The sequence below is a fragment of the Bubalus bubalis genome, chromosome X (genome assembly GCF_019923935.1).
Source record: "Bubalus bubalis isolate 160015118507 breed Murrah chromosome X, NDDB_SH_1, whole genome shotgun sequence".
In the NCBI taxonomy this organism is placed as follows: domain Eukaryota; kingdom Metazoa; phylum Chordata; class Mammalia; order Artiodactyla; family Bovidae; genus Bubalus; species Bubalus bubalis.
In genome coordinates, this window is record NC_059181.1 from 31,067,917 (window position 1) to 31,094,265 (window position 26,349).

General features: G+C 37.7%; 1 protein-coding gene across 9 annotated transcripts in view; it reads right to left on the reverse strand.

Moving 5' to 3' along the window:
• The window catches only part of DMD (dystrophin), a 2,402,664-nt gene that overhangs the window by 548,745 nt on the left and 1,827,570 nt on the right, over nucleotides 1–26,349 (reverse strand). For all 9 annotated transcript variants that reach the window (XM_025277237.3, XM_045164452.1, XM_045164449.1 and 6 more), the window contains one exon: nucleotides 25,888–26,042. In XM_025277237.3, the coding sequence (XP_025133022.3) occupies nucleotides 25,888–26,042 (155 nt within the window). The remainder of the gene's footprint in view (nucleotides 1–25,887; nucleotides 26,043–26,349) is intronic.

Consider the following 26,349-nt stretch of genomic DNA (forward strand, 5'->3'; position numbering starts at 1 on the left):
AATTTTAAAATACACATTCCAACTCTTTTATTTTTTCACTCTATGGGCATTTTAAAAATTGAGATTTGCACAATATATCATTAGAGAAACAAGCATAATTACATATTTTTTCCAAAAGTATTGGGATATTTCTTAAAAGAAATTAGGAGACAGCAGTAAAAATGCACTTTGTACTGTTCTTTGCATTACTCACTTCATTTGACTTGTGTTTCAGACATTTATCACTGAGAAAATTTGATAAAAATATACAAAATATTACGAACAAGTAGTATTCAAGATACATATATATATATTTCCTACCTTGGAATATTAACGAAGAGATTAACATTCTTTAGTCTAAGATCTGTATTTTATATATATTTTTTACTGATACGATACCTTAAGGTACTATTTTGGAGAAGTTTAATTATAGCACTGTAAAAGACATTTAGAAAAAATGTACATTGATACTGCCATCCAGAAGAATATAATCTTAGATTAGGGTCGGGTTTATAACTGGATACAATTTCTACTCTTAACAAATTCTCTATGATTTGTATAATATGAATCTTTAAGTTGATTTTGGTCACTTGTAATGTTAATCTCTTTAAAAGATGTATTTTCCTGTTTTGATAAGCTAGATTGAGTAGCTTTCTTCTCTTCTAAAAGGATATATGAAAACTAGGATAGAAACCAATTTAAAAGATCATCTCTTTGAAGTCTCATTAGACTGCAGTCAAACAAATATACATTCACATCCTCAATATCTTAGATGAAAGAGAGAACAGTAGAAGTTGTTATATAACATTCAGAAGACAGCAAGGCAAGTTGGTTCAGTTTTCTACCATCAAAAGGCAAACATATAGCAGATTCCCTTTAAAAGGAAAGAAGGCGTTAAAAACATATCATCAGCTGATTATATGAACTTACAATAGAGGTCTCTCAAAGGAATTCAGAAATATGAATGATTTTCATAACTCCTGATATGAACTTCAAGTTCTGGTCTCTAAATATGTGTGACTTTTATTACCTAGTTCCTCACTCAGCACTCTCTTGTGGTTAATAATGCACTTTTGAGAGTCCTTTAAATTCAACATTTATTGCCATAGTATTTTGCACTAAAACAATGCTCTTTAGTTTTCAAGCTTTTCCACATATATCTTCTTCTTTGATATGTTAAACAACTTGATGAAGTTAATGGGGCAGGTTATTATCAGCAACATTTTATAGATGAGAAACATGATTTTCTGAGAGGCTGGACAAGTTACCAAAGTAAGTGGCAAAACGTGAAACATCTAATCTAGTCTGCTCTGACTTTACATCTCAAGGTACATTTGCCAATCTCCTTGTGAAGTAAATATAAAGGATATTCAGTTCAGTTCAGTTCAATCGCTCAGTCGTGTCCAACTCTTTGTGACCCCATAGACTGTAGCATGCCAGGCTTCCCTGTCCATCACCAACTCCTGGAGACTACTCAAACTTATGTCTATTGAGTTGGTGATGCCATCCAACCATCTCATCCTCTGTTGTCCCCTTCTTCTCCCACCTTCAATCTTTCCCAGCACCAGGGTCTTTTCCAAGGAGTCAGTTCTTCGCATCAGGTGGCCAAAGTATTGGAGTTTCAGCTTCAGCATCAGTCCTTCCATAGTAGTATTGTCAAAAGCTCCTTGCTTTCTGTGATTATTATAAGAATTCAGATTATGGTGTATATTTGTGTGAAGAACAAAAAAAGATTATTCCTTTGCTTATCATCTTCAGTTGCCATCTAAGAAAACTATTAAAATGAATACTGCACGTTGGATTTGAAGTAGGTTTGAGGATTTTAACATTTTAAAAGAGGGGATTGTAGGCAGTAATATTTTTATTCTTATGAAATAAAAAAAACATTTAATACATATAGTTGTGACCTTCTCATAATGGTAACTTAGTAAATGTTTGCTAATTATACAGAAATTATCCAGAAATCTGTATCTTTGAGAAATTTTTTACACTAGAAATATCTAACAAGAACACCAAACACTTCACATGTTCTTCCCTAGAAATTTTATGGTAAAATAAATATATTTTAATAAGACCGGTTGAGAAATGAATTAATCTGTCAAAGCGACTCTGTCTTGGTAGATTCTAAAAGAATTGCCCTTGCTCTTTTCATTTTGAATCCTTTTAATGACTTAGATATGATTTATAAGACTTGTAGGATTACAAATAACTTGAGCTAATTAAAATGGATGATCAAAATAAAGATTTAAAGTTTCCTACTTTCCCACTATTAATTATTATGGGGAGAAACTACATTTAAAAGAACTAGATAATTTAGAATATATTGATGGCCTTCTATAAGATCAATACAAATTTATGAAGAATAGTAAAACATTAATGATTTATTTTTTCAATTAAAACTATAACACTAAAGGAATCACTCTGAGAGCTGCACATGCTTTTAAGAATCCTCTTATTTATGATTATATCCCCTACTATTGTCTTTATATCTTTATCATCATCATCCATCAATATCAATTTTTTGTTAATCCCTTGATACAAGGCTTCGTCCCACAGTTCCTGGTATTTAATAGACACTCAATAAACCAAATTAAAGTCAATGAGCCTACTATGAACCACGCATAGCTTCTAAAAGTGAGAATGTTCCAATTCCTTGTTTTCAAAATACTTATAAATAGTAATTATTTCTTGATGTGAATTTATTGAATAATACTTTATATTTGCATAGAATTTTAAAATTTATACATTACCTTCACCTATACTATTTCAGTTGAACCTCAGAATAACTTGTGGATATCTCTTGTTATAGTAGAATTGATTGTATAACAGACTATCACTCAGTTATAACTAATGTGTTTAAAAATAAGAATAAGCAATCCTGTGACCAAAATTATGTTTCCCTTTGTAGAAGCATGGATATTAAATCTTTGGAGCTTATACCTTTAATCAATTTTTTAATTAGCAGTGAAAGTGAAATGGTAGGCTATTTCACTGGGTGACATGTCACATTTGATTGTCAATGACTGAATTTCTGCTACTCTTACATGAAAACAATTTATTTTTTGAAAAAAAAAATGTACTCCTGCAAGGAATGTTAATTCAATATAATTTTAAGTGCATTGCAAAAACAGAGGGCAAAGCAAACAATAACTTCTGTCAAAATGAATCCATTGCTTTGGCAAATTTTCTGAGACCCTATAAGTTTGAGCCTGATCTAGAGATAACATGTACTGAAAGGGACTAAAAAGTCATACTGTCCAAGCACCCATTTGGCTCAGCCAACATACTCTTCCCTTCCCTGTTTTGCATTATTCATAGATTTGAATGGATGCCCTCTCTGTAGCTCCATTCAGGTTCTAACAAAAACATCCAGCATGGGAATTCCCTGGCTGTCCAGTGCTTAGGATTCCATGCTTTCACTGCTTTGGGCCTGGGTTCAATCCCTGGTTGAGGAACTAAGATCCTGCAAACTGTGTGGCGTGGCCAACTAATTAATTACTCAATCAAAGGAAGTGTTCATCTACTTTTAAAAAAAACATTTGTCAGGGATGAGAATAGAACACTATAGCACAGCACCAGAGACCTTCCCTTGCTGCTTAACACTAATCTTTTTTTTTTCCTTTTCTTTTTTTAAAATCTTAATTCCAGACCAGGGATTGAACCCAGGCCCCCAGAAGTGAAAGTGCCAACTCCTAACCACTGGACCACCAGAGAACTCTGGATACTGACCCATTAATGTACATTCTTTGTGTAAAAGCATGAAATGGTTGCTAAACCATCCAATTTGCCTTGCATCTAACCAGTATTTCTCCAATTTAGTCATAGGAAGATAATGAGAGAACCTGTCAAATGCCCTGATGAAATTCAAATAGATGGCTGCATTTTGCTTACCCATTGAAGAAAATTCTTCAATGCAAAAAAATGTTTTGCCTCAAACATATAGGTAATATAGTTTTTTTTTTTTTAAACTGATTGTGTGTGTATTTGTTTTACTAAATTACCTGATTAGTCTCTTCAAGAAATGGGTTCATATTTCTCTCACAGCCTCCATCTAAGAAGCATTCATCATGGTAGCTACAGTAATATCTTCTGTGATTTTAACACAGAATTCAACTGCATTAGTCAACATCTACTTAGAAGGTAATTAACATAGCTCCGAGAGGAATGTCATCATCACCCTTTTGTAGAGACCAGGGCATTTACTAAAGATGGTGGAAATAGATTTTAACTGCAATGATAGTCACAGAATATTTAAAGACTTTTCTAGACAATCAGTTCAGTTCAGTTCAGTCGCTCAGTCGTGTCCGACTCTTTGCGACCCCATGAATTGCAGCACGCCAGGCCTCCCTGTCCATCACCAACTCCTGGAGTTCACTCAGACTCAAGCAGATCTTAAATGTTTGCTGATTTCATTAGTCATATATTGCAACTGGATCACCAAGAAAGAGTTTAGGTTCTCAGAGAATATTGTTATTTCATTAATCAATACATCAGTTCTCATCATGAAAAAATATTTAACCAAATTTTACAGACAACACAACAGAGGCTTTCTGGAAACTGAGGGACAGTTTTGATTAAGTGTTTGAAGAGTGCTACTGGCATTCCATGGGGAGGGGCTACAGATGGTAGACTCCATGAACAAAACAGTGTCCCAAATCCCACAATACTTTTCTATTTCCTTTTGGCTGCACCCCACAGCATGTAGGATCTTAGTTCCACCACCAGGGATCAAACCCACACCCCTGCATTGGAAGTGCAGAGCCTTAATCACTGGACCACCAGGAAAGTTACCCTTTGAATGTCTGACTAGACACTCATGTAGGGCAAGACCCTGTGAACACCTGAACCTAAAACTTAACTCAATTTTACATACATATGGGAGAAGGCGATGGCACCCCACTCCAGTACTCTTGCCTGGCAAATCCAATGGATGGAGGAGCCTGGTAGGCTGCAGTCCATGGGGTCGCTAAGAGTTGGACACGACTGAACGACTTCACTTTCACTTTTCACTTTCATGCATTGGAGAAGGAAATGGCAGCCCACTCCAGTGTTCTTGCCTGGAGAATCCCAGGGACGGGGGAGCCTGGTGGGCTGCCGTCCATGGGGTCACACAGAGTTGGGCACGACTGAAGTGACTTAGCAGCAGCAGCAACATACACATATAAAGTACTTTTGTCAAGATTGTAATAGACATTGGAATTTTCAGAAAAGGAACTGGGTGACAGTAAAAGTCACTCAGTCATGTCCAACTCTTTGCGACCCTATGGACTATACAATCCATGGAATTCTCCAGGCCAGAATACTGGAGTGTGTAGCCGTTCTCTTCTCCAGGGGATCTTCCCAACCCAGGGATCAAACCCAGGTCTCCCGCATTGCAGGTGGATTCTTTACCAGCTGAGTCACCGGGGAAGCCCAAGAATACTGGAGTGGGTAGCCTATCCCTTCTCCAGAGGATCTTCCCAACCAAGGAATCAAACTGGGGTTGCCTGCATTGCACGCAAATTCTTTACCAGCTGAGCTACTAGGGAAGCCCAACTGTTATGAAAGCCCAAGGAAAATTTTACCTAGTGCTGTTACGGATTTTTTTAGAAGTTGTTTAGCATTTTGGAAAATTACACTATGGATGGCCAATGCCACGCACAGTATTTGAGTCCATATACAACACACCAGCGTCACTCCATAATGGTTGATATTGCATTCACAGTGTAGTCAACTAGAACCTTCACTTGTGCTCTAGTGTGATCCTGACTGAATTGCTCCATACTGAAATACATATTATTATAAATGGCTCGTATTTCTCTTAAAAATTAAAAAGTTACAACATCATTTTTTAAAGTATCTACAGGTAGGATATATTATCTATAAATTTTAGTTTATGACTATAAAGAAGGTGTTACAAAGTATTTGTTATAAGAAAGGAAGGGGTTGGCATTGGACCTGAGAAGGTTGAAAACCACGGATACGGAGCTACAGGGAAATTTCAAGATGAGAATATTATACTGAAAATAAATAGAATTTTTAAGGGACAGAATGAGAATATTTGCCCTCTGTGTATCCAATCCCTGATCCTAACAGTTCCACAGAGAACAGAATTGTATTTTTAAAATTGCTTGCTTTTACAGGCAGCTGTGACTACCAGTGAACCAGAGGTCTACTTCATATACGGACCTGAATTAAAAACAGCCAGGCCTTCAGTTAGTTCAGAGCCCAGGTTCTTGATTACATTTGACACAATAATCATCATCATATCTTAAGACTCAAATCAGCCTGACAGTGCTCAACTCAGGGCTGCTTCTCCCAATTAGCTGAAAATTGCAGCCCAGCTCATCTTCTAGGGGAGAAGTTTACATTTACAATTTTGCTGTGTTGAAAAAGCAATGAACATGACAGAAAGAACAAATCAACTTTCTAACTTGTAGAATAGCTATTTTAAGTTCACTAACTCTGGAAAACCTGTTTTCACAGGAATGAAAAAGTAGAGACATTTTGTTATTATTTTTTTAAAAAGCTACACAAAGTTTAACAGAGTCAGAGTTTGAACTACAAATGGGGGCATAAAAACACATTGTGAATATTTTTAAAAAATTATGTCTCACCCCAAATTATTTTCCAAATGAGCTTTCAAAAGGGACAATCTTTTATGTAAAAGATATATTAAAATAATTTGCAACTAGTAGATAGGTACCTATCATTTGAAAATGAAAAGTTCCTAGATATCAAGGTCCTAAGGAATGAATTTACAATAAGATGCTAACTGGAGAACACTGTTAGTGTGACATGAGTATTATTCTATGTATCTGGCTCAAAATCATTTCTCTATTTCTAGGATAAAATAATTGAGGAGGCTTTTGTGTATTTTATTTTCCTAATTATGATACCTTTTGACGTGGATCAAGGCAGTTTGCATATACTATGGAAAAAGTGCACAATAGCAAGGTAACCTCCTGTCATGGCAGCATTTAGATGGCTGTGCCAAAGATCTGCTCAGAGGAACAACACTCTGATATGTCATTTCTAAGTGGATAAAAGCTTAGAGTCAGAAGAGAGAAATATGAGACAAAGACCGGGTCTAGAAAAGTAAAAATAAATAAATAAATAAATAAATGCTGAGAAGCAGAAGAACTGGAAAGGCAAGAAGATGTTGAAGGGGCCTGAGACAAGGATTTTCCAGCCACCGGGGATGGGGCGATACATGGGCAATAACAGGAATATAAGACCTGACAAAGTGTGAGACCCACTGGAAGTAACTGCTGAAAATAATGGAGAAACCATGGAAGCTAAAGTGGAGATCAAAAGGAATAGGGAGTGAGGGAGGCAAAGATGGGGACAGGAGCACAGAAAAGTGACAGAAATAATAAGAGAGGAGGCATATTAAAGGCAGTGCTTCTTTGAGTTTTATTTTTCCCAAACATCCCTGTTCGCCCAAAGGTGGGCATTTCTTTTAAGACAAACCATGTTATGAATAGCCTTAGTTTTTTGTATACCCCTAAAGAAGAGATAATATCTTTCTTATACTACAGCTATATTTATATGGGATTTAGGATGGATTTTTAAAGAGTAGTTTTTGATGCAAGTTTTAACCATTGTGTAGGAAAGACGTCAAGGCTGAATGAATGAGTGTTCATTTTTATATACATTCATTTACTATATATATACTATACACACATGAATGCTCAGTTGCTCAGCCGTGTCTCACTATAACATCATCTAAATTATTTTGCCCCCAATTTTTATGATACGAATTATTGGGAAAGGATAATGTTAATGCTTATTGATGAATTAATTGATGTCTTTCTCCTTTAAGATTAGTCAACAATCCGAGTACTGTTGAGTATTGTAAGCAACTTTTCCATAGACTCTGTTTTCTTTTGGAAAACAAAGTTCCCATTTTCTGTTGTTTAGAGTAATTAAATCTTTGAAGAATTTGTTTTTGAGCTTTAGGGGAAAAAAAAGTCCTCAAGTAAGCCAGCATTCTTTAAAATTATCTAGAGAAAACTATACATTCACGGTTTTAAAAACAACACCATCCGCTGCTAGTATCCTGAGGTTAACATATACATAGCAAGGTTTGGCAAAAATAAAAAACAATAAGAGATAAGCTTTAGTAATGAAATCAACACATTTGATTTTAGCCTGTCATTACCTCAGTGTGTTTTTTCAAATTCTAGGAACCAGAGTAATAAGGAAATGGAATTAGAAATCCTTTGAGGGACAACTACTTAAATTATGGATACCAAGTTGTAAAGCGTCTGGCTCATTCTAGTACTGGCATGAGCTTTCTGAAAGAAAAAAAAAAATGCTCTTTAGATTCTGCCATTTAAATAGACCCTTAGGGATCAATCAACTGATCTGCTATAGTGGGTTTGAAGGTATATGCCAGTGATAGCACTGATGGTGGTACAACACTTTAAAACCCCACACAAGTAGATTACGGAACAGTCTGGTCACTTTCCTGTTAATGTTCATTCAGGTAAGTGTAGTTATGCTACACTTGCTCTTGCTTGCCACAGAATGGGAGTTAAATGTTTTTTAATCCAAGTCTTATTTTGCTTTATGAGTCCTGTGAACACAGAGAGATAAAATTCCCCACATCAAAATCCAGGTGAGGGGAGGCGAGGCCCGCTTATAGGATTGACAGTGAATGAGACGGCACCTCTAGGAAAGAGGAATGCCATTCAGAATGGCCATGCTGCTGAGTATGATCTATCTATTCACTTGGTGTTAGTGAAGTTGCTGAATTTAATTTCAAAACTTTTACAGTGATTACTTAGAAATCACTGGCTCTCCAAGCAACTTGCAGAAGTTGAGCCCAGCTCTTTAAGTCCCTGCTGTAATGATGGAAAACACAAGAGTTTATGGCACCTCTGAGAGACCACTGTGTATGTCACTCATGCACTTTCTGCAATAAATGTTGTCAGCAGAAACAAATAATTTGTGGATAAGCTTTTTTTTTCTTTTTCCCTTTCTTATTTATAACATTTGTATCATTATATAACTAGATTCTGGGACTAAGTTTAATACTTTATCATTAAGTAGTTTGAGTTCTTGGAGGAAAAAATGGCTGTCTCTAGAGGTTAAGTTATAGTTCATTATCCTATAAAAATCAAGTGTTTTTGATTGGCACATATGTATCTGATTTTTCATTTGAAAGTATGAACATCATAATTTCACCCACCTGATCATGTTTTTCCTGGAGCATATATTTTAAAGTAGCTCTTAAAACTTGCAACGTGTGACATAATTATTTTAATCTTCATAAAAAATGATCTGCTAAAAATAAAAGTATTGGTATAACCTTGGTCTTAGAACTAAAAATACCACGTTTGCTTTGTGAGTGGAATATGTACTCAAATGACACAATAGTAGTATTAAATAAGTGTGTAATAGTAATTCTACAAAGGGCACATTAAAAAAAAATCTTAGTTATTAACCCAGTGCAAGTAAATTTAAAATTCTGTAGATTCCCTCATTAAATTATAACAGTATGGAAAATTCTTCCTATGTATGTTAGAAGGAACAAAAGCTAGTATTAGTAGAATATTATGTCTCTCCTTAGAGAAAAAGATATTATTATACTTTCCTAGCATATATATTCATAAATATAAATACAAGGAGAATTTTGTTCAGCATCTCTCTCCAACAACCATTGCAGTATCTGGAAAAGAGTGCTTAATTTTTACCAAAGTGACTAACTAGAAAATGAAAAATATAGGTCAATATCAGTCTTCTTCTCAGATATTTTCATTATGTAATAATGACATGTAACTGTCAATGTTTGAGTCTTTTTCTTCAAAGTTAGAATCGAGGCTCTACCAGATAACCCATTTCAAAAGCAAAATTTGGCTAAAGTTTGGAAAAGAGATAAAGAAAAATGGAGAGAAACTTGCTTTTCTAAGAAGAATGGCAAATACTTGCTTAGATGCCCTTTTGGAATCAGTCATATTAATGATGCTAGCAAAGATAGAAAAGAATTAATAAAATTACTTACATGTATGTGTGTGTGTGTGTGTATGTGTGTATATATATATATATATGCATCAGATTTCTTCAAAATATTAAAAAGTAACAAATCACCCTACATGAGAAAATTCTCAAAGAGTTATGGCAGTGGTCCCCAAACTTTTTGGCACCAGGGACCAGTTTTGTGGAAAACAGTTTTTCCACAGACCAGGGTTGGGGCCCCTGAATTAGCAAACCCAAGATCATACAAACGATACTTCAATGTAAACATAAGGAAAAAAAGAGTCTTTCTTCTTTTTCTTCAAATGCAAGAATTTCTGCATCAGAACTGTCACAACGTTGGGGTTTTGAACTTGGGAAAGAAATAGACTCTCTGCATCTCAGTATCCTTTCCTGAGTCATAAATATTTTGATAATGAAATTGGCAACACACACTCAGTGAACTCAAACGTGTGAAATGTTATATTCATTTTGAATGTGGACTAGCAATTGGTAAATGTCTGTCTCCTTGCTTGTTATTTGACAAGAGAGTGCAGAACTCAGCCTGAGCAAGCCGCCCTGCCCTTCTGATTAAGGGCTTGTGGTCAAGGTGTCCTGAGCCACTGGCGTGCCAAGAGGTCTATAAAATCCTGCTAGAACTGCGCTTCTCCAGGTACTCTACTCAACAGCCCTGGCCTCTCCTCAGAGCAGATTGGGACTCTCCATCAAGAATGGTTGCCAAGTGAGAAGTATATAGAGGCTGATTCACACACACCAAGCGCTTGGCTGAGCTTCTAGAAGTGTCTATCTGCCAGAATACATTTTTCCGTTACCAGCAGCAACCTTACAATTAGGCTAAATGCAATCATTAGCAGGTTGCAGATTCTGTTTTGTGTGGGGGATAAAAATCTCTAAGAGTTAGTCCCATGTCATTAACATGTTGATGAGGACAGAGTATCAAGGAGGGTTAATAGAATTTGTTTCAGGGGAAAAAAAATACATATTAGCAGATCCCAGCAATTATAATAGACTCTCTTGCTTATCGCTATTTGCTAAAATAGAGACTTCTTTTACTAAAGGGATCCAAGATTACTTATGTGATTTCTGAATGATTTACCTCCTATTCTCACTGTGGAACGTTTCAGGAAAACAAAGATTCAGTATGACTCAAATATGCTGTGCCAGAGAATCGAGCTTTCTCTTTCTCTGTCATCACTGTCATTGTTTTCATAGTTGTTTTCCTTCTTCTTTTCCTCCTCTTCTTTCATTTTCTCTCTCTCTGATTCCTCTCCCTTATCTATCTACCCACCTATCAATATCTATGTCATCTATCTAACCATCCACCCACCCAGGACAATGTTCTTAAACTTCTAATAGAATATGAAGTGAAAATAATAGATCCAAGGAATAATAGAAAATATGCACGTATAGAGTCCAAAGGTAGAATAGCACAGCTTCCCTTGATTGGTATGCAAATTTATAAATTTATACCCTACTGAAAATTTGCTCTAATAGCACTTGAGAATACTACTTAGGGTAACCTACAGTGAAATGCTCTCCATGCGGCAGCCGGGGCTACATGCTATGTGATCGCTCTTATAAATGCTTATTGAGTACTGAGTATTGTCCCAGTTACTATCAGATCAGATCAGATCAGATCAGTCGCTCAGTCGTGTCCAACTCTTTGAGACCCCATGAATTGCAGCATGCCAGGCCTCCCTGTCCATCACCAACTCCCTCAGTTCACTCAGACTCATGTCCATCAAGTCAGTGATGCCATCCAGCCATCTCATCCTCTGTCATCCCCTTCTCCTCCTGCCCCCAATCCCTCTCAGCATCAGAGTCTTTTCCAATGAGTCAACTCTTCTCATGAGGTGGCCAAAGTACTGGAGTTTCAGCTTTAGCATCATTCCTTCCAAAGAACAGTCAGGGCTGATCTCCTTCAGAATGGACTGGTTGGATCTCCTTGCAGTCCAAGGGACTCTCACGAGTCTTCTCCAACACCACGGTTCAAAAGCATCAATTCTTCGGTGCTCAGCCTTCTTCACAGTCCAACTCTCACATCCATACATGACGAGGAAAAACCATAGCCTTGACTAGACGAACCTTTGTTGGCAAAGTAATGTCTCTGCTTTTGAACATGCTATCTAGCTTGGTCATAACTTTCCTTCCAAGGAGTAAGCGTCTTTTAATTTCATGGCTGCAGTCACCATCTGTAGTGATCTTGGAGCCCAGAAAAATAAAGTCTGACACTGTTTCCACTGTTTCCCCATCTATTTCCCATGAAGTGGTGGGACCGGATGCCATGATCTTCATTTTCTGAATGTTGAGCTTTAAGCCAACTTTTTCACTCTCCACTTTCACTTTCATCAAGAGGCTTTTGAGTTCCTCTTCACTTTCTGCCATAAGGATGGTGTCATCTGCATATCTGAGGTTATTGATATTTCTCTGGGCAATCTTGATTCCAGTTACTATAGTGGCCCATAAGAGTCTCCTAGAGAAATCAGTTTCACAAAATTCTAGAATGTATGCATGCTATACTGCTGCTGCTGCTGCTAAGTCACCTCAGTCATGTCCGACTCTGTGCGACCCCATAGTCGGCAGCCCACCAGGCTCCCCCGTCCCTGGGATTCTCCAGGCAAGAACACTGGAGTGGGTTGCCATTTCCTTCTCCAATGCATGAAAGTGAAAAGTGAAAGTGAAGTCGCTCAGTCGTGTTCGACTCTTCAAGACCCCATGGACTGCAGCCTACCAGGCTCCTCCGTTCATGGGATTTTCCAGGCAAGAGTACTGGAGTGGGGTGCCACTGCCTTCTCTGATGCATGCTATACAGACTACCCTTTTCCTCATGCGTTCCCAAACACACATTGTGTATTCATAATTCATACAGTATAATGAAAGTCTGATTAGTTCTATGGAAGTTTGTTTACTTTGACTTAACCTGATAATGCCTAAACTTTTCTTTTGGGCCTCTTGAGTTAACTAGTTCTGGCAGAGACTCACTTAGGGGAAAAAAAGAGAGAAGAAAAGCATGGGAAGGTGATGATCAGGATGCTAAAGTTAAAGTCATGTGTCTACCTGATGCTTGAAATTATCACACCAAGGCATTACCCAGCCTGTTCTTGAATACTTCTACAATCTTAAGAGGCAGTCTGTTTCACCTTTGGACAGCTTGATCACAAAATTCCTCTCTCTGCTAAATTGAAATATAAGTTCTTAGACTACATTACATGCCTGAATTGATTCAGCCTAACAGCTCCCTAATTTTCCTTTCCTATTGCTCTATTGCAGTATGTGTGTGAGAGAGAGAGAAGGAAAGATGACTGTCACTAAAACCTGTCTTATCTCCCAATTCTGAATGTTCTTGGTTGACACAGTGCAGTGGTTCTCGAACTTTAATATGCATAGAAATGACCTGGAGCCTGGACAGCTTGTTAAAAGTTTTCTGGGCCATATCCCCAGAGATTCTGATTTAGTAGGCTGGTGTAGGACCCACAAGCTCATAGATGATGCTAATACTGCTAGTCCAGGGACCACACTTTGGGGCAATGCTTGGGTAGTATATATACTGATGCTCTGCCAAAACCCATGCTTTTTTTGGTGGGATCACTGGCTGCTAACAGCTCACAGCTGCCACTCTCACTGGAAATTGCCCTCAACTGTGGGTTTTATCCAAAGTTGCCCTCTCCCACGGAGTGACCCAGAACCAGTAACTGGCTGGTATTGGAATACAAAGGCCCAGCTCCCTTGCCTCAATTCAGCACATCTCTGAAGGGAGCTACAACTTCCAGACCTCCCCTTGGATTCTCCCCAGGCCTCAGATTCACTGCAGGGTAGCTTCTCTTTCTGCCCAGTGTTACCTTTGTCACATACTTATACATGTATCTCATGGAAACACCCTCCACAAACCTTCTGCACACAACTCTCCATCTCAGGGAATCTTCTTTTCCCTCTTTCCAGTCTTAAGTCAACTGGATTTTGTCTTTTATGTTATTTTTCTCTTGAACCAATTTCACCTTTCAATATTCAGCCTTCCACCTCAATTTGCTGAAATCTTTTTGGCTCCTGATACTCGTCTACTGTGTTTGCCATTTCTCTCTGCTTTGTGTCATTGGCAAATTTGATAAGAATGCTATCTACGTCTTCATCCAAGTCACTGATGGAAATATTGAAGAGGACAGAGCTGAGATTAGATTACTGTGAAAAGCTGCCAGAACCTCCTTCCAAGTTGATATGTATCCATTAAAAAGCAGTGAAGGGAACATAGGCCTCAGAGACACAGATTTTGGTTTGGAACACCAGCTCTGTCTAAGTAGAGGTCAGCAGCTATACTCACAGCTAAAAAGAACAATGCCATTTTAGCATGTCTGTCTTAATAGGCAACTTAGGTATGACCCACATATTAAACATTAATAAGTCATGTCTTACTACCAAAAAACATAAAAATCATAAATAATTATTATGACTTCATGATGATTATTCACTTAATTTGTCTCAGGATGCAAGTTGTGTTTGACCATTATTGTTGAGTATTTGTTTCATTTAAATATTTTTAAAAAGAAGTTGTGGTAAAATTGATGTTTAATAGCTAATTCAATTTCACTAGGTAGATTTAAAATACTTGCAATATAAAAGAAAAACATAACTCCTCAGGAATTGTATGAGTAGCCATAAATCTATGAAATGTGGGTTAAAGTCTCCAAAGGGGCTTGGATTAGGTCTGTTTGACTTGCTTTCAATGCTCTATGGCATGAAGACACTGGCTGGCCACAGAATGGTCATGAGTACCATATTAGAGACTTGATAAGGGTAACAGAGAAGCTGAATATTATAAAATATTAAAAACACACCACCACTGATTTGAATGGGGAATTGATTTCCCACAAATTTAAATAGTTTTTATCTCTTTGGCTGAATACTGATGCTAGGCAGAATGGCCAGAGCATAAAACATTGGCTGGAGGCATGAAGATACTGCTTTTGTTTCTGATTATTTAATAAGTCACAAGACTTATTAAGAAAGTATTCCTCCTCTCATTTTTTTCGCTTGAAAAGATAATATGTATGCATTACCTCCCTAATAAAAGGTAGTAAGGATTTTTAAAAGGGAAAAAAAAAAAAACAATCTGGGAATGCTTTCAACTGTTACTAAACTGGGAGTAAGTTAAATAAATATAAACAAAATACATTTACCAAACTATGAAAGAAAATGCTAAAAAAAATGTTGATGGTGATTATTTCTCAAGTTTTAAATTTTTCTACAGTTAGTAGATATCCTTTTATATCAGGAGAAAATTGTTTCAAAGTATAGAAGAAACTTTTAAACACAGACCAATGGTATAGGTAAAATATAAAAACACAAAACCAAAAGGCTCAATCTGAGCTTAGAAAATAAGACACATAGATCTGTGGGTCAGCAATGGCACAGAAACACGAAGTAGTATGCAGGGCTGAAGACATGAAGCTGATAGGCTCTAGGAAGTACGTAGTGGCTACCAGGAGTTCAGAATCTACCGGGCTCAAGAAACAACACAAAGAACCTGAGCTGGGCTCTTTGCCTCAATGAGTCAGGGATGGGATCATGCTTCCTAAGTGGTAAAAGGGGATCAAGAAAGAGCTGCTGTTGATCACTACCTAGACATGCTTCAATGACCCCCTTCTCTGGGGGAGGAAGTTGAAAAGAATAAATTCCATAAAAACTCACTAATACCTACATGTTCTGTATATTTTTTACTTTCAGAAATACATATGAATTAATGGTTTATAGAAAGAAAATAAATCCCTATAAATTGAATGAAGCCAAAAGATCCCCAAACTAGAATGACTGTTAGAACTGGAGAGATAAAATCCCAAATCAAATGATGATTATACCTATTTGTCAAAATAACTCATCTTTCTAAAAATAAACTCCAGCTAATTTATAATATTTTATTGAATGTTTTAAAGACTTCGAGAATGATAGTTATGTGGAGACAATGAAAAATGAAAATATAATTGAAAAGTAATATAACAGATGCTGTTGTTAACATTAATGGTTCAATTAAATGAAGCAAGTGAAACTTTCACTCATTTGTTTTACTTTTAGACACCATAATATTAAATGAATGAATGAAGAAAAGAAAGGTCTGCTGGCATCCTATAACTTCACTTTAGGAAACAATTATGTCTTTTTTTTTAATTTTTAGTCTTTTCATGGGTAAATGGTATGAAGAGGCATTTGTAAGCACGTATTTTGGTGTGCTTGGAGGGCCTGGTTTAGGACTGCAGGACTGGGTTAAAACGAACACAGCTACTTGGCTACACGACTAGGTAATTTTCCACACCAGTAAATCACCAATGATATGATTCCAAATGTCTCCCTTTTTATGCAATCCCTGCAAGCTAGAAACATTCTAATTGCTTTAAAGGAAATGACACAAAGTGAAGCAGGCAGTTGCCACCATGAACCTTTTAGATTCGCATGGATCACGACACTCCCTGGCCCAGAGCCCCAAGGTTTGCATTACAGGTATATTAATACATTATCCTATTGTGAGATGGCGAGAATTCTTATGCTTCATAATCATTTGGAAGACAGGGTCTCAGCAGTATAAAAACCATAGTGCCTTATAACTATATATACAACTTTGTCTTGAAGAGCCTAGAGAAATGTCCTCCTATTGCTAAAAGAAGTGTACCTAGAAGAGTTGCTAACCGACTGAATTTTTCAATATACCAAATCCCCTTTAGTCTTAAAAATGGACTAGAAGGTATATTTTGCATGAGAGGGATTAAAAATAGGGCTACTCTAAATTGAGAATTTTGAACTGGTGGCTTTAGGGTCCTTTGTAGCATTAATATTTATGACCATAACATGCTACAAATATAGAATAGGCAGTCTCTGACTTAAGAAGTCATATTTTCAACAAATCTCCTGTTAGCATCATATCATATTCTTCACGTAGCTTAGAGAGCAGCAGCAAATCTTTATCTTCTAAGTTTCTGGAAATAATCCAAAGCCATTTATTGCCCAATATCTGATGAATTGCTTCATTTCATTCAATACACAGACAATTAGTGAATACAGTGTTTGTTACCCCAAACACAAGGTGTGGCTACACAATAATAGAACAGTCTTCTGAAGATCAGAAAACAGTCCCCAAGGAGTTCCAGAAAAGACAGTCCAAAAATGTTTTGAGAAAGGACAGCATTTTGTGGACAGAGCAGAAGACTACTTTATGAAGTTCACATGCCTGTCCCTCTGCTAAATAAACAAACTGACAAACAAGCACACATTGTGGTATTATTTGCTTTTCTTCCCTGAAAATAAATCAATTTTGTTTGTTTCTGATGTTGGAAAAATTGGAGCATGCTTTCGGGAATATATCACCTACGAAAATATCATCCATCAGATTTCAAGAGGCAAAAAAAAAAAAAAAAAAAGAGTGCTAAGAGGAAAGAGAAATCAGAAGATTAGTTTTAAGGAAAATAACTCTGGGGCAGTGTGAATACCAAGTGAGTGTAGAGATTCAATGGTTGGGAGCACAGAGAAAACATGGTCACAATCTACCAGGTATAATATGAAGAGGCTTTAGGATGAGGTGATGAAGAAGAATAAAGAAAAGGCACTAGTCTCAAAAGAAATTTTTGCAGTAGAAGTCACAGAATTTAGAAACCAACTTAATACAAGTATGAGTAGAGAAGAGAGAGGGAGGAAAAAGTAGAAGGTAATTCTTAAGTTTCCAGCATTAAAGACAATCGAGTAATTAAGTTATGCTTTCCCTGAAAACATAGGAAACATGCATTGTTTCAGGGGCAGATAATGCCTTCTACTTTAGACATTTTGGAGCCTGTAGTTAAGGCAGATGGAGATGAATGGGAGGTGGCTGGAAGTATAGTTCTAGAGAAAAGGACAAAGATGTGAGATGGAAAAAAAAACACTGAGGAGTCTTAATGGTAGTTGAAGTTGACAGACAAAGGTAGTTGAAATGTGTGTAGAGAAATAAAAGAGAGATTTAAGAATGGAACACCAGGATTTAAAGGTTGTATACAGCAAAGAGAGTGTACACTGATTATTGTTACAACTCCCAGATTTGTATCTTGGATCCCTATCATTGCCTAGAACTTAAGATTTTATAGCCAGCTATCTACTCCACATCTCCACCTCAATGCTTAATAGACATTTCAAAAGTGACATGTCCACATGTTCCTCCTAAAACATGAGTTACTTTTAGAGCCTCCTCCATCTCAGTGAGTCTTCCATCTTCCAGTTGCTCAGGATAAAAACTCCATAGTCTTCCTTGATGCCTGTCTTCCATACCTAAATCTAAACCATTACAAAACCTTTTGGGCTGTGTCCTAAAATACCATAGAAGTCAACCATTTCTTACCACATTCACCTCATATTCTGGTCCAAATCACAGTTGTCTTTTGAATGAATTATGGCAACAGTCTCCTAATGGTTTCACTGCTTCCCTTCAGTCTGGTATTGCAGAGGGGCCAGAGAAGTTAAAGATGCTATTCCTCTGCGCAAAACCCTCCAATGACTCCTATTTCATTCAGAGTAAAAGCAAAAGTCCATGGAGGGGCCTATAAGGCCCAGTGTAATCAGATTCTTCTCACCTCTCTGAACGCCTTGTCTACTGCACTCTTGTTTGCTTGACCCATTACTATCATACAGGTTTCGTTAAGGTTCCTTCAACCAGCCAAGCATACGCCTGTCTCAGAGGATTTCCAGTTATTAGAACCCTCCTGTACTGTTTTTCTTCCAGCTATCTACAGGGCTCACTTCCTTAGGTTCTTTCAGTTCAGTTCAGTTCAGTTGCTCAGTCGTGTCCGACTCTTTGCGACCCCATGAATCGCAGCACGTCAGGCCTCCCTGTCCATCACCAACTCCCGGAGTTCACCCAAACTCATGTGCATCAAGTCAGGGATGCCATCCAGCCATCTCATCCTCTGTCGTCCCCTTTTCCTCCTGCCCCCAATTCCTCCCAGCATCAGAGTCTTTTCCAATGAGTCAACTCTTCGCATGAGGTGGCCAAAGTACTGGAGTTTCAGCTTCAGCATCAGTCCTTCCAATGAACACCCAGGACTGGTCTCCTTTAGAATGGACTGGTTGGATCTCCTTGCAGTCCAAGGGACTCTCAAGAGACTTCTCCAACACCACAGTTCAAAAGCATCAATTCTTCGGTGCTCAGCTTTCTTCACAGTCCAACTCTCACATCCATAGTGAAAGTGAAAGTGAATTTGCTCAGTCGTGTCCGACTCTGTGCGACCCCATAGACGGCAGCCCACCAGGCTCCCCCGTCCCTGGGATTCTCCAGGCAAGAACACTGGAGTGGGTTGCCATTTCCTTCTCCAATGCATGAAAGTGGAATTTGAAAGTCAAGTCGCTCAGTTGTGTCTGACTCTTAGCGACCCCATGGACTGCAGCCTACCAGGCTCCTCCATCCATGGGATTTTCCAGGCAAGAATACTGGGGTGGGGTGCCATTGCCTTCTCCGTAGGTTTTGCTTAAACCTCACCCTTTTACTGAGATCTTTCTTAACCACCATACTTAAGTAATGACCCTTCTCTTCCACCCCATGCTCACTCATACACACATTCTTAACTGCTTGCCCTCTTTATGTTTCCACATTGCAGTTATCACAATCTTATATCCCATACATTTAACTATTTTAATTTTTAATGTCTGTTTCTCACTTCCTTCCCAGGATGTACGTTTCATGAGGGGAGGGCTTTTCTCTGCTGTATACCTTGGGCCAAGAACTGAGCCTACTGAGCACATACCCAGCACTAAAATATTCACTGTGTGAATGAATTATTAAAATATTTATGATAGATGACACTTACTGAGCTGTTACTATGTGCTAGGCATTGCACCAAGCACTTCATGTTTACTGTATTACTAGAGGAATATAATTGCAAAATAATATTGCTTTGGAAATCAAAGAAGGGAGTTTCAACTAATAGAGTCGATAAACTGAACCAAGGTTAAAATGAAGTCAAGTAGATGGATAAATAAAAATAGGGCAATTAGCTATTATAAAAATTTTTGACAATCTTAACGAGTCCTTGCTTCAGGAAAGTGGTAGTGTGAGGGAAGCCAGACTGAAGTGGGTCAAAGCATAACTGGAAGCTGAAGAATAGGAAATAATAATGTCAATTGTTGCTTTAAAAATTTTTGATGGTAAGGGGGAAACAAGGATAGCTGGATAGAAACGTTGGTATCCTAAAAAAGTTCTTTTAGGATGAGGGAAACTTGAACATGATGGTTGGCTGAAGGGGAGAAGAAAGAAGAAATTGAAAATCCCAGAGAAAGAAAGCAGAATGGTTACTAAAAAAATATGGTGAAAGATGTGAAAGAGATCCAGTACTCAGTTACAGTAGCTCTTTGGTGCACACAATATAGGGCTCAATTTTTTCTCCTTTTTCTTCCTTCTTTAAAGTGAAAAAGAAAAAAGACCTAGAAATAGAGAAGCAAGGAGTGATTTACAAGAGCTTCATTGTTGCCAAAGATGAAGAACACAGATGACAATCCTTCAGCTTTTCAGCTTTTAATTCTAATTATTAACATTTGAAGCATATTATTAAAGTGGACAGGAGAATACTGAGATACAATTTTAGGGATAGTATATATGCATATATATTCATGAATATGCATATACACACTTATACATGCACACAAATATATGTTAAATCTTTCTTAGAACCTAGAGAGATTTCTCAGGTATCTGGGAGCTTTTGTGAAGGGCTGCCAGTCATGCTGAACCTGCTGGTATTAGGACCAGCCCCTCTACTTGATGAGTTTGCTCCTTGCTGAAGTAGCTGGAGAAGTCCTCCTATAGCTACAGACAGACAATTCAGAGTTAATGCTCATTTCTTGTTTAAAGAGTGATCCCGGAATAGAAATAAGGAAATGAAATCTCATGACAGTGTCATCATAAAGTCATCAGCCAGATGGCAGTCCTTGAAATCTAATCCTTAGAGGCTTCTCATAATAATATGTAATATCACATCTAATATCATCTTATTCACCAATTCATATCTATTCACAGAGACTGAAGGGAAAGAAATGAACTTGCAAAGGCCCACATTTCTGGCTTTTTATGTTAACATGGACTCTATACGGCATATGATCAGGAAAACAAAATATTTTCCTACACATGTCACAGTGATGATCTATGTTCTGTTATGAATTGCTAAAGTACAGGATTTACATGAGAAGCAGCTTTTTAAAATATTCATGAATGCTAGATTAAGTCATTTTAGGTCCATGTGGCTATTTGTATTTCTCTATATAAAATGGTAATTAAAGGTCCCATCAAAGTCAGTATAGAATTTGAAGATTCCTCTGGCCAATTAATAAACTTAAATTGAACACTAAACTACAAAACAAAATTAACTTGTTTTTGCTTTTGATTATGTCTTGGAACTACAGCTTGCCAGTATATGATACCAAAGTAAAGTTCTTCTGAGTAATACTTTTTTGTACCTTATTTAACATTCAAAAATTTTAAACTGAAGTACAGATTTTATTGCTTTATGTAGGCTTCCAAATGCACAAAGTTTTTGTATATGTTGAAATTAAAAGACACTCCTTGGAAGGAAACTTATGACCAACCTAGATAGCATATTAAAAAGCAGAGATATTACTTTGCCAACAAAGGTCTGTCTAGTAAAGGTTATGGTTTTTCCAGTGGTCATGTATGGATGTGAGAGTTGGACTGTGAAGAAAGGTGAGCACTGAAGAATTGATGCTTTTGAACTGTGGTGTTGGAGAAGACTCTTGAGAGTCCCTTGGACTGGAAGGAGATCCAACCAGTCCATTCTAAAGGAGATCAGTCCTGGGTGTTCATTGGAAGGACTGATGCTGAGGCTGAAACTCCAATACTTTGGCCACCTGATGTGAACAGTTGACTCATTGGAAAAGACCCTGATGCTGGGAGGGATTGAGGGCAGGAGGAGAAGGGGATGACAGAGGATGAGATGGCTGGAGGGCATCACCGACTCGATGCACATGAGCTTGGGTGAACTCCAGGAGTTGGTGATGGACAGGGAGGCCTGGCATCCTGCAGTTCATGGGGTCGCAAAGAGTCGGATATGACCGAGTGACTGAACTAAACTGAACTGATCCATATGCTGGAAAGTTTCAGTGCAGGCAATGTATCACCATTCAGTGGTAAAACTGGAACCATGGGAAATGATGTAATCAGAATGTTTTCAACAGTTTCTCCTACCTAAGAAGTCTTGGTTACAGATATTTTTCAAAGTCATGACATACTTTTTCCCCCAAACCCAAATATTAATAATTTTTCTTTTAAAATTATGTTTATAGGATTAACAACAAAAGTCAAAGTGTTTATATTCTGGGATAGTTGTAGTTTTTGAGACATTAATCATCAACTCTAGAAAATGGACAAACAGAAGAAGAAGGTACAATCAAGGAAATGGAATAACATGAACCACTTTGAAAGGAAATACTTTTCATTTACAAAACATGCCAAAAACTATTTTTTGAAGAAATATGGTATGCAGTTGTTATATATGTATGCTAAACTGCATAGGGGAATGGACACAAAGATGATCCAAAGCAGGGCAGTCAATAAAACTTTCTGTGATGATGGAAATGTTCAATTTTGCACTGTTCAATGGGGAAGCCACTCACTACTGGTGACTCCTTAGCACATGAAAGGTGGCTGATGAGCTGGAAGAAATGAATTTCAAATTTTATTTAATTGTAATCATTTGAACTTAAATGGCCACCTACGGCTAGTGGCTACCGTACTGAACAGCACCAATCTACGGGATGCTGGTGATGTTCCTTCATTTCTGGGTTTAGCTGGGCGAGATACTGGATAAAAAGGTCAAAATGCAAAAGATCACATGAAGAGTTTTCTTGTTCTTTAACTATCTAGCATACAATCTATAAGGATATAAAATATAAGAAGATGGAGTCAGGTAAAATATGGTTTAATCTGTGCAGGTGACACATACAGCATACACAGAATGTGACCTTCCCATGTAAAGGTATCATTAGCCAATAGAGAATCCAGCTCTCCTCGTGCCCTTTCACACTGACCAGAACCAACACCAAGCCCAAATGGTCCACTGTTATGACAATCCTACAAGAATCCATTGTGCATGAACATATGACGTACATGACTGTACTGTATTTACTTGGATTTGACTGGTGGTCTCTCCAGAGAATTTCATGCTGCCCAGCTACACCATGAGAGTTGATCAGTTTCTTCCTTCCATATCCTTCATGGCAGACACTTCTTGTTGGCTGGCTCAACCCCAATTCCTAGATACCAGAATGGTTTGGTGGCATAGTTCTGACCCAAAAGTTCCTGCAAAAGCCATGTTTTCTTGACATCAGCACTGCCCCTTCTTCCTGCTGGAATGCATATATTCTGAATGAAACGCCAAGAAAAACAAGGAGCCTTCGGGGCTGACATTGCTGAGCTACTGTGCTCATGTCAGCACCTGCCTAATTCTGAACTTCTCCTTAAGTGACAGAAACAGACCCCCATTAGGTAAGCTATTGAACTTGGGTTTTCTGTTACTTGAAACTGAAAGTGATCCTAACAGGTACACTTTTTTTCTGTGTTGAGTTACTGGCACACCAGAACATTCACAGATATTTTTGTTTGTTTGTTTGTTCAATTCCCTATTTAATCAAAAAATGTTTTGTGGGGAGATACTGTATGTCAAGATAAGTGCTAGGTAATATGGTCAATAAACAGCCACTGTGTATACACTCACAGAATAAACATTCTGCTTAGAGACAAAGACCAGCAAACACTTAAGGACAGTGTAGTGAGATAAGCACAGTAACAGGGGGCCAAAAGAGTATAGGCTTTGGGGTTGGTAGTCAGGGAAGGCTTCCTGGAGGAAATGGCACTTACACTGAGACCTGGAGAAGCAGGAAAAGAAGCAGGTTGCATCTGGAAAAAGAGGTTGTAAGAGGACAAAGATGAGTTCAGCTTTGGGGCTATTAAGTTTGAAATTCTTATGGGACATCACAATAAAAAGAAGTAAATCGGATATGCTGGTCTGAAATTCAAAGATGACTCTCAGCTGCAAATGGTATAAGTGGATAGTCATCAGCAGACTGAAACTACGCAAGTGGATGAATTTTTGTAGAGTGTATGTGAGAAGGAAACATGGAAGAACGTTAGAGGCATGAGTCAAATTAGCTTGGCAAATCACAGATTCTTTTGGGTCAGTGAAAAATGTAATTTCAGTTCAGTTCAGTCGCTCACTCTGACTCTTTGCAAACCCTGGTGTGCTGGACTGCAGCACACCAGGCCTCCCTGTCCATCACCAACTCCTGGAGTTTACTCAAACTCATGTCCATTGAGGCGGTGATGCCATCCAACCATCTCATCCTCTGGCGTCCCCTTCTCCTCCCACCTTCAATCTTTCCCAACATCAGGGTCTTTTCCAATGAGTCAGTTCTTCACATCAGGTGGTCAAAGTATTGGAGTTTCAGCTTCAACATCAGCCCTTCCAATGAATATTCAGGACTGATGTCCTTTAGGATGGACTGGTTGGATCTCCTTGCAGTCCAAGGGACTCTCAAGAGTCTTCTCCAACACCACAGTTCAAAAGCATCAATACTTTGGTGCTCAGTCTTCTTTATAGTCCAACTCTTAGAACATCCATACATGACTACTGGAAAAACCAAAGCTTTGACTAGATGGACCTTTGTTGGCAAAGTAATGTCTCTGCTTTTTAATATGCTGTCTAGGTTGAAATATTACTCAGCTATAAATATTAGAATCTTGCCATCTGTGACAACATAGATGGATCTAGAGGATATCATGCTAAGTGAATAAGTTAGACAAAGACAAATACTGTATGATCTCATATGTGGAATCTAAAACAAAACAAAAACAGACAAAACATAATGAAAACAGCTCATATAGCCAGAGAACAAATGGGTGGTTTCCAGAAGGGAAGAGAAGGTAAAGGGGTGAAATAAGTGCAGGGGATTAAGAGGTATAAATCTCCAGTTATAAAATAAATAAGCAATAGGGATATAACATACAGTACAAGGAATATGGTCAATAACATTGTTATAACTTTGTATGGGGACAGATGGTTACTAGGCTTAACATAATGATCATTTCATAATATGTGCAAATGTCAAATTACTAGGTAGTTTATCAGAAACTAACATAATATTGTATATCAGCTACATTTCAATTAGAAAAACACAAATGTTTACCAGCTCCCTACTGCATCACCTGGTTCAGGATATGTCAAAGAAGAAAGATAGCCTTTGTCCTCAGGGAGTTTAGACTAATGTGAAGGACAATCATTTAACAATTAGTTACATAATTCATGTTTTTGTTTATAATTTTATTAATATAATTAGGATAATGCTAATGAAAGAAAAGCCCAAGGGGTTAAGACTAGATAACAAAGAGACAGGACCTAGTTTGAGGAGATGGTGTCTCTAAGAGCCATTGATTGCCATTAGGTATATAATGGGAAATGAAATTATGAGTCATGCTACACTGCACAAATTTTCCTATTGGGTACGCAGAGTGAGATACAATGATGGCACCATCAGTAGCTGTAACTCCATCATGAACCCCAAAATGACTTCCTTGTCAGATTAAAGATGGGGCAGTATGCATCGTGATGGAATAGAACAATATTTCTCTGGATAGAGTTCTCAAAGCAAACTGGTAAATGGCTCATCTACCTACAAATCCATCTTTTGTTTTTATCTAATTGCACAGCTATGTCACTACCTTTCTGACTGTGGGCAAGTCATTTGATTTCACCAGTCTTCAGGTCCCTCATCTTTAAAATAAGAGGACTTCAGAAAGAATGTGAGTTTAGTTGGCATTTCTCATCTTGGATCCTTGCAAGCCCCAGGTTAGTAGGATGGGAAAGCAAATCTGCATTGTCTACCCAGGGTCACCACCCCATCATGGAAGTCAGCAAATAGTTTTAGAAATAATGGAGTTCATACCTTTTATGAATGCTTGCCCAAGAGGCATTGATGTTCTCTGTTATCATGTGTACCTTTCGGGTATCATCTGCAGAATAATCCCGGAGAAGTTTCAGTGCCAAGTCATTTGCCACATCTACATTTATCTGCCACTGGCGGAGGTCTTTGGCCAACTGCTATAGATGCACATGGAAAAAGAGAATGAATGTCACTTTTCTCTGAAATCTCTAGTTGGACTTTCTCATAAGTAACTTCTGAATCCTTGGGTCAGAGCATGTCTGCATGACTGCTTTTCACTGACCCTGTGTGGTTTAGTCAATCTTGACAGTATAAGCTAACTCACTTTTCATGACAAAAGTTTTCAAATGCAGCATCTTGAGCAATACTCAGTATCAGGTATTTCAATTTAGTAGCAATTAATTGGAAACAACCTTGGCTTAATTGTCTTTTTATCATGGGAGAGAAAAAACTATAAAAATAAGC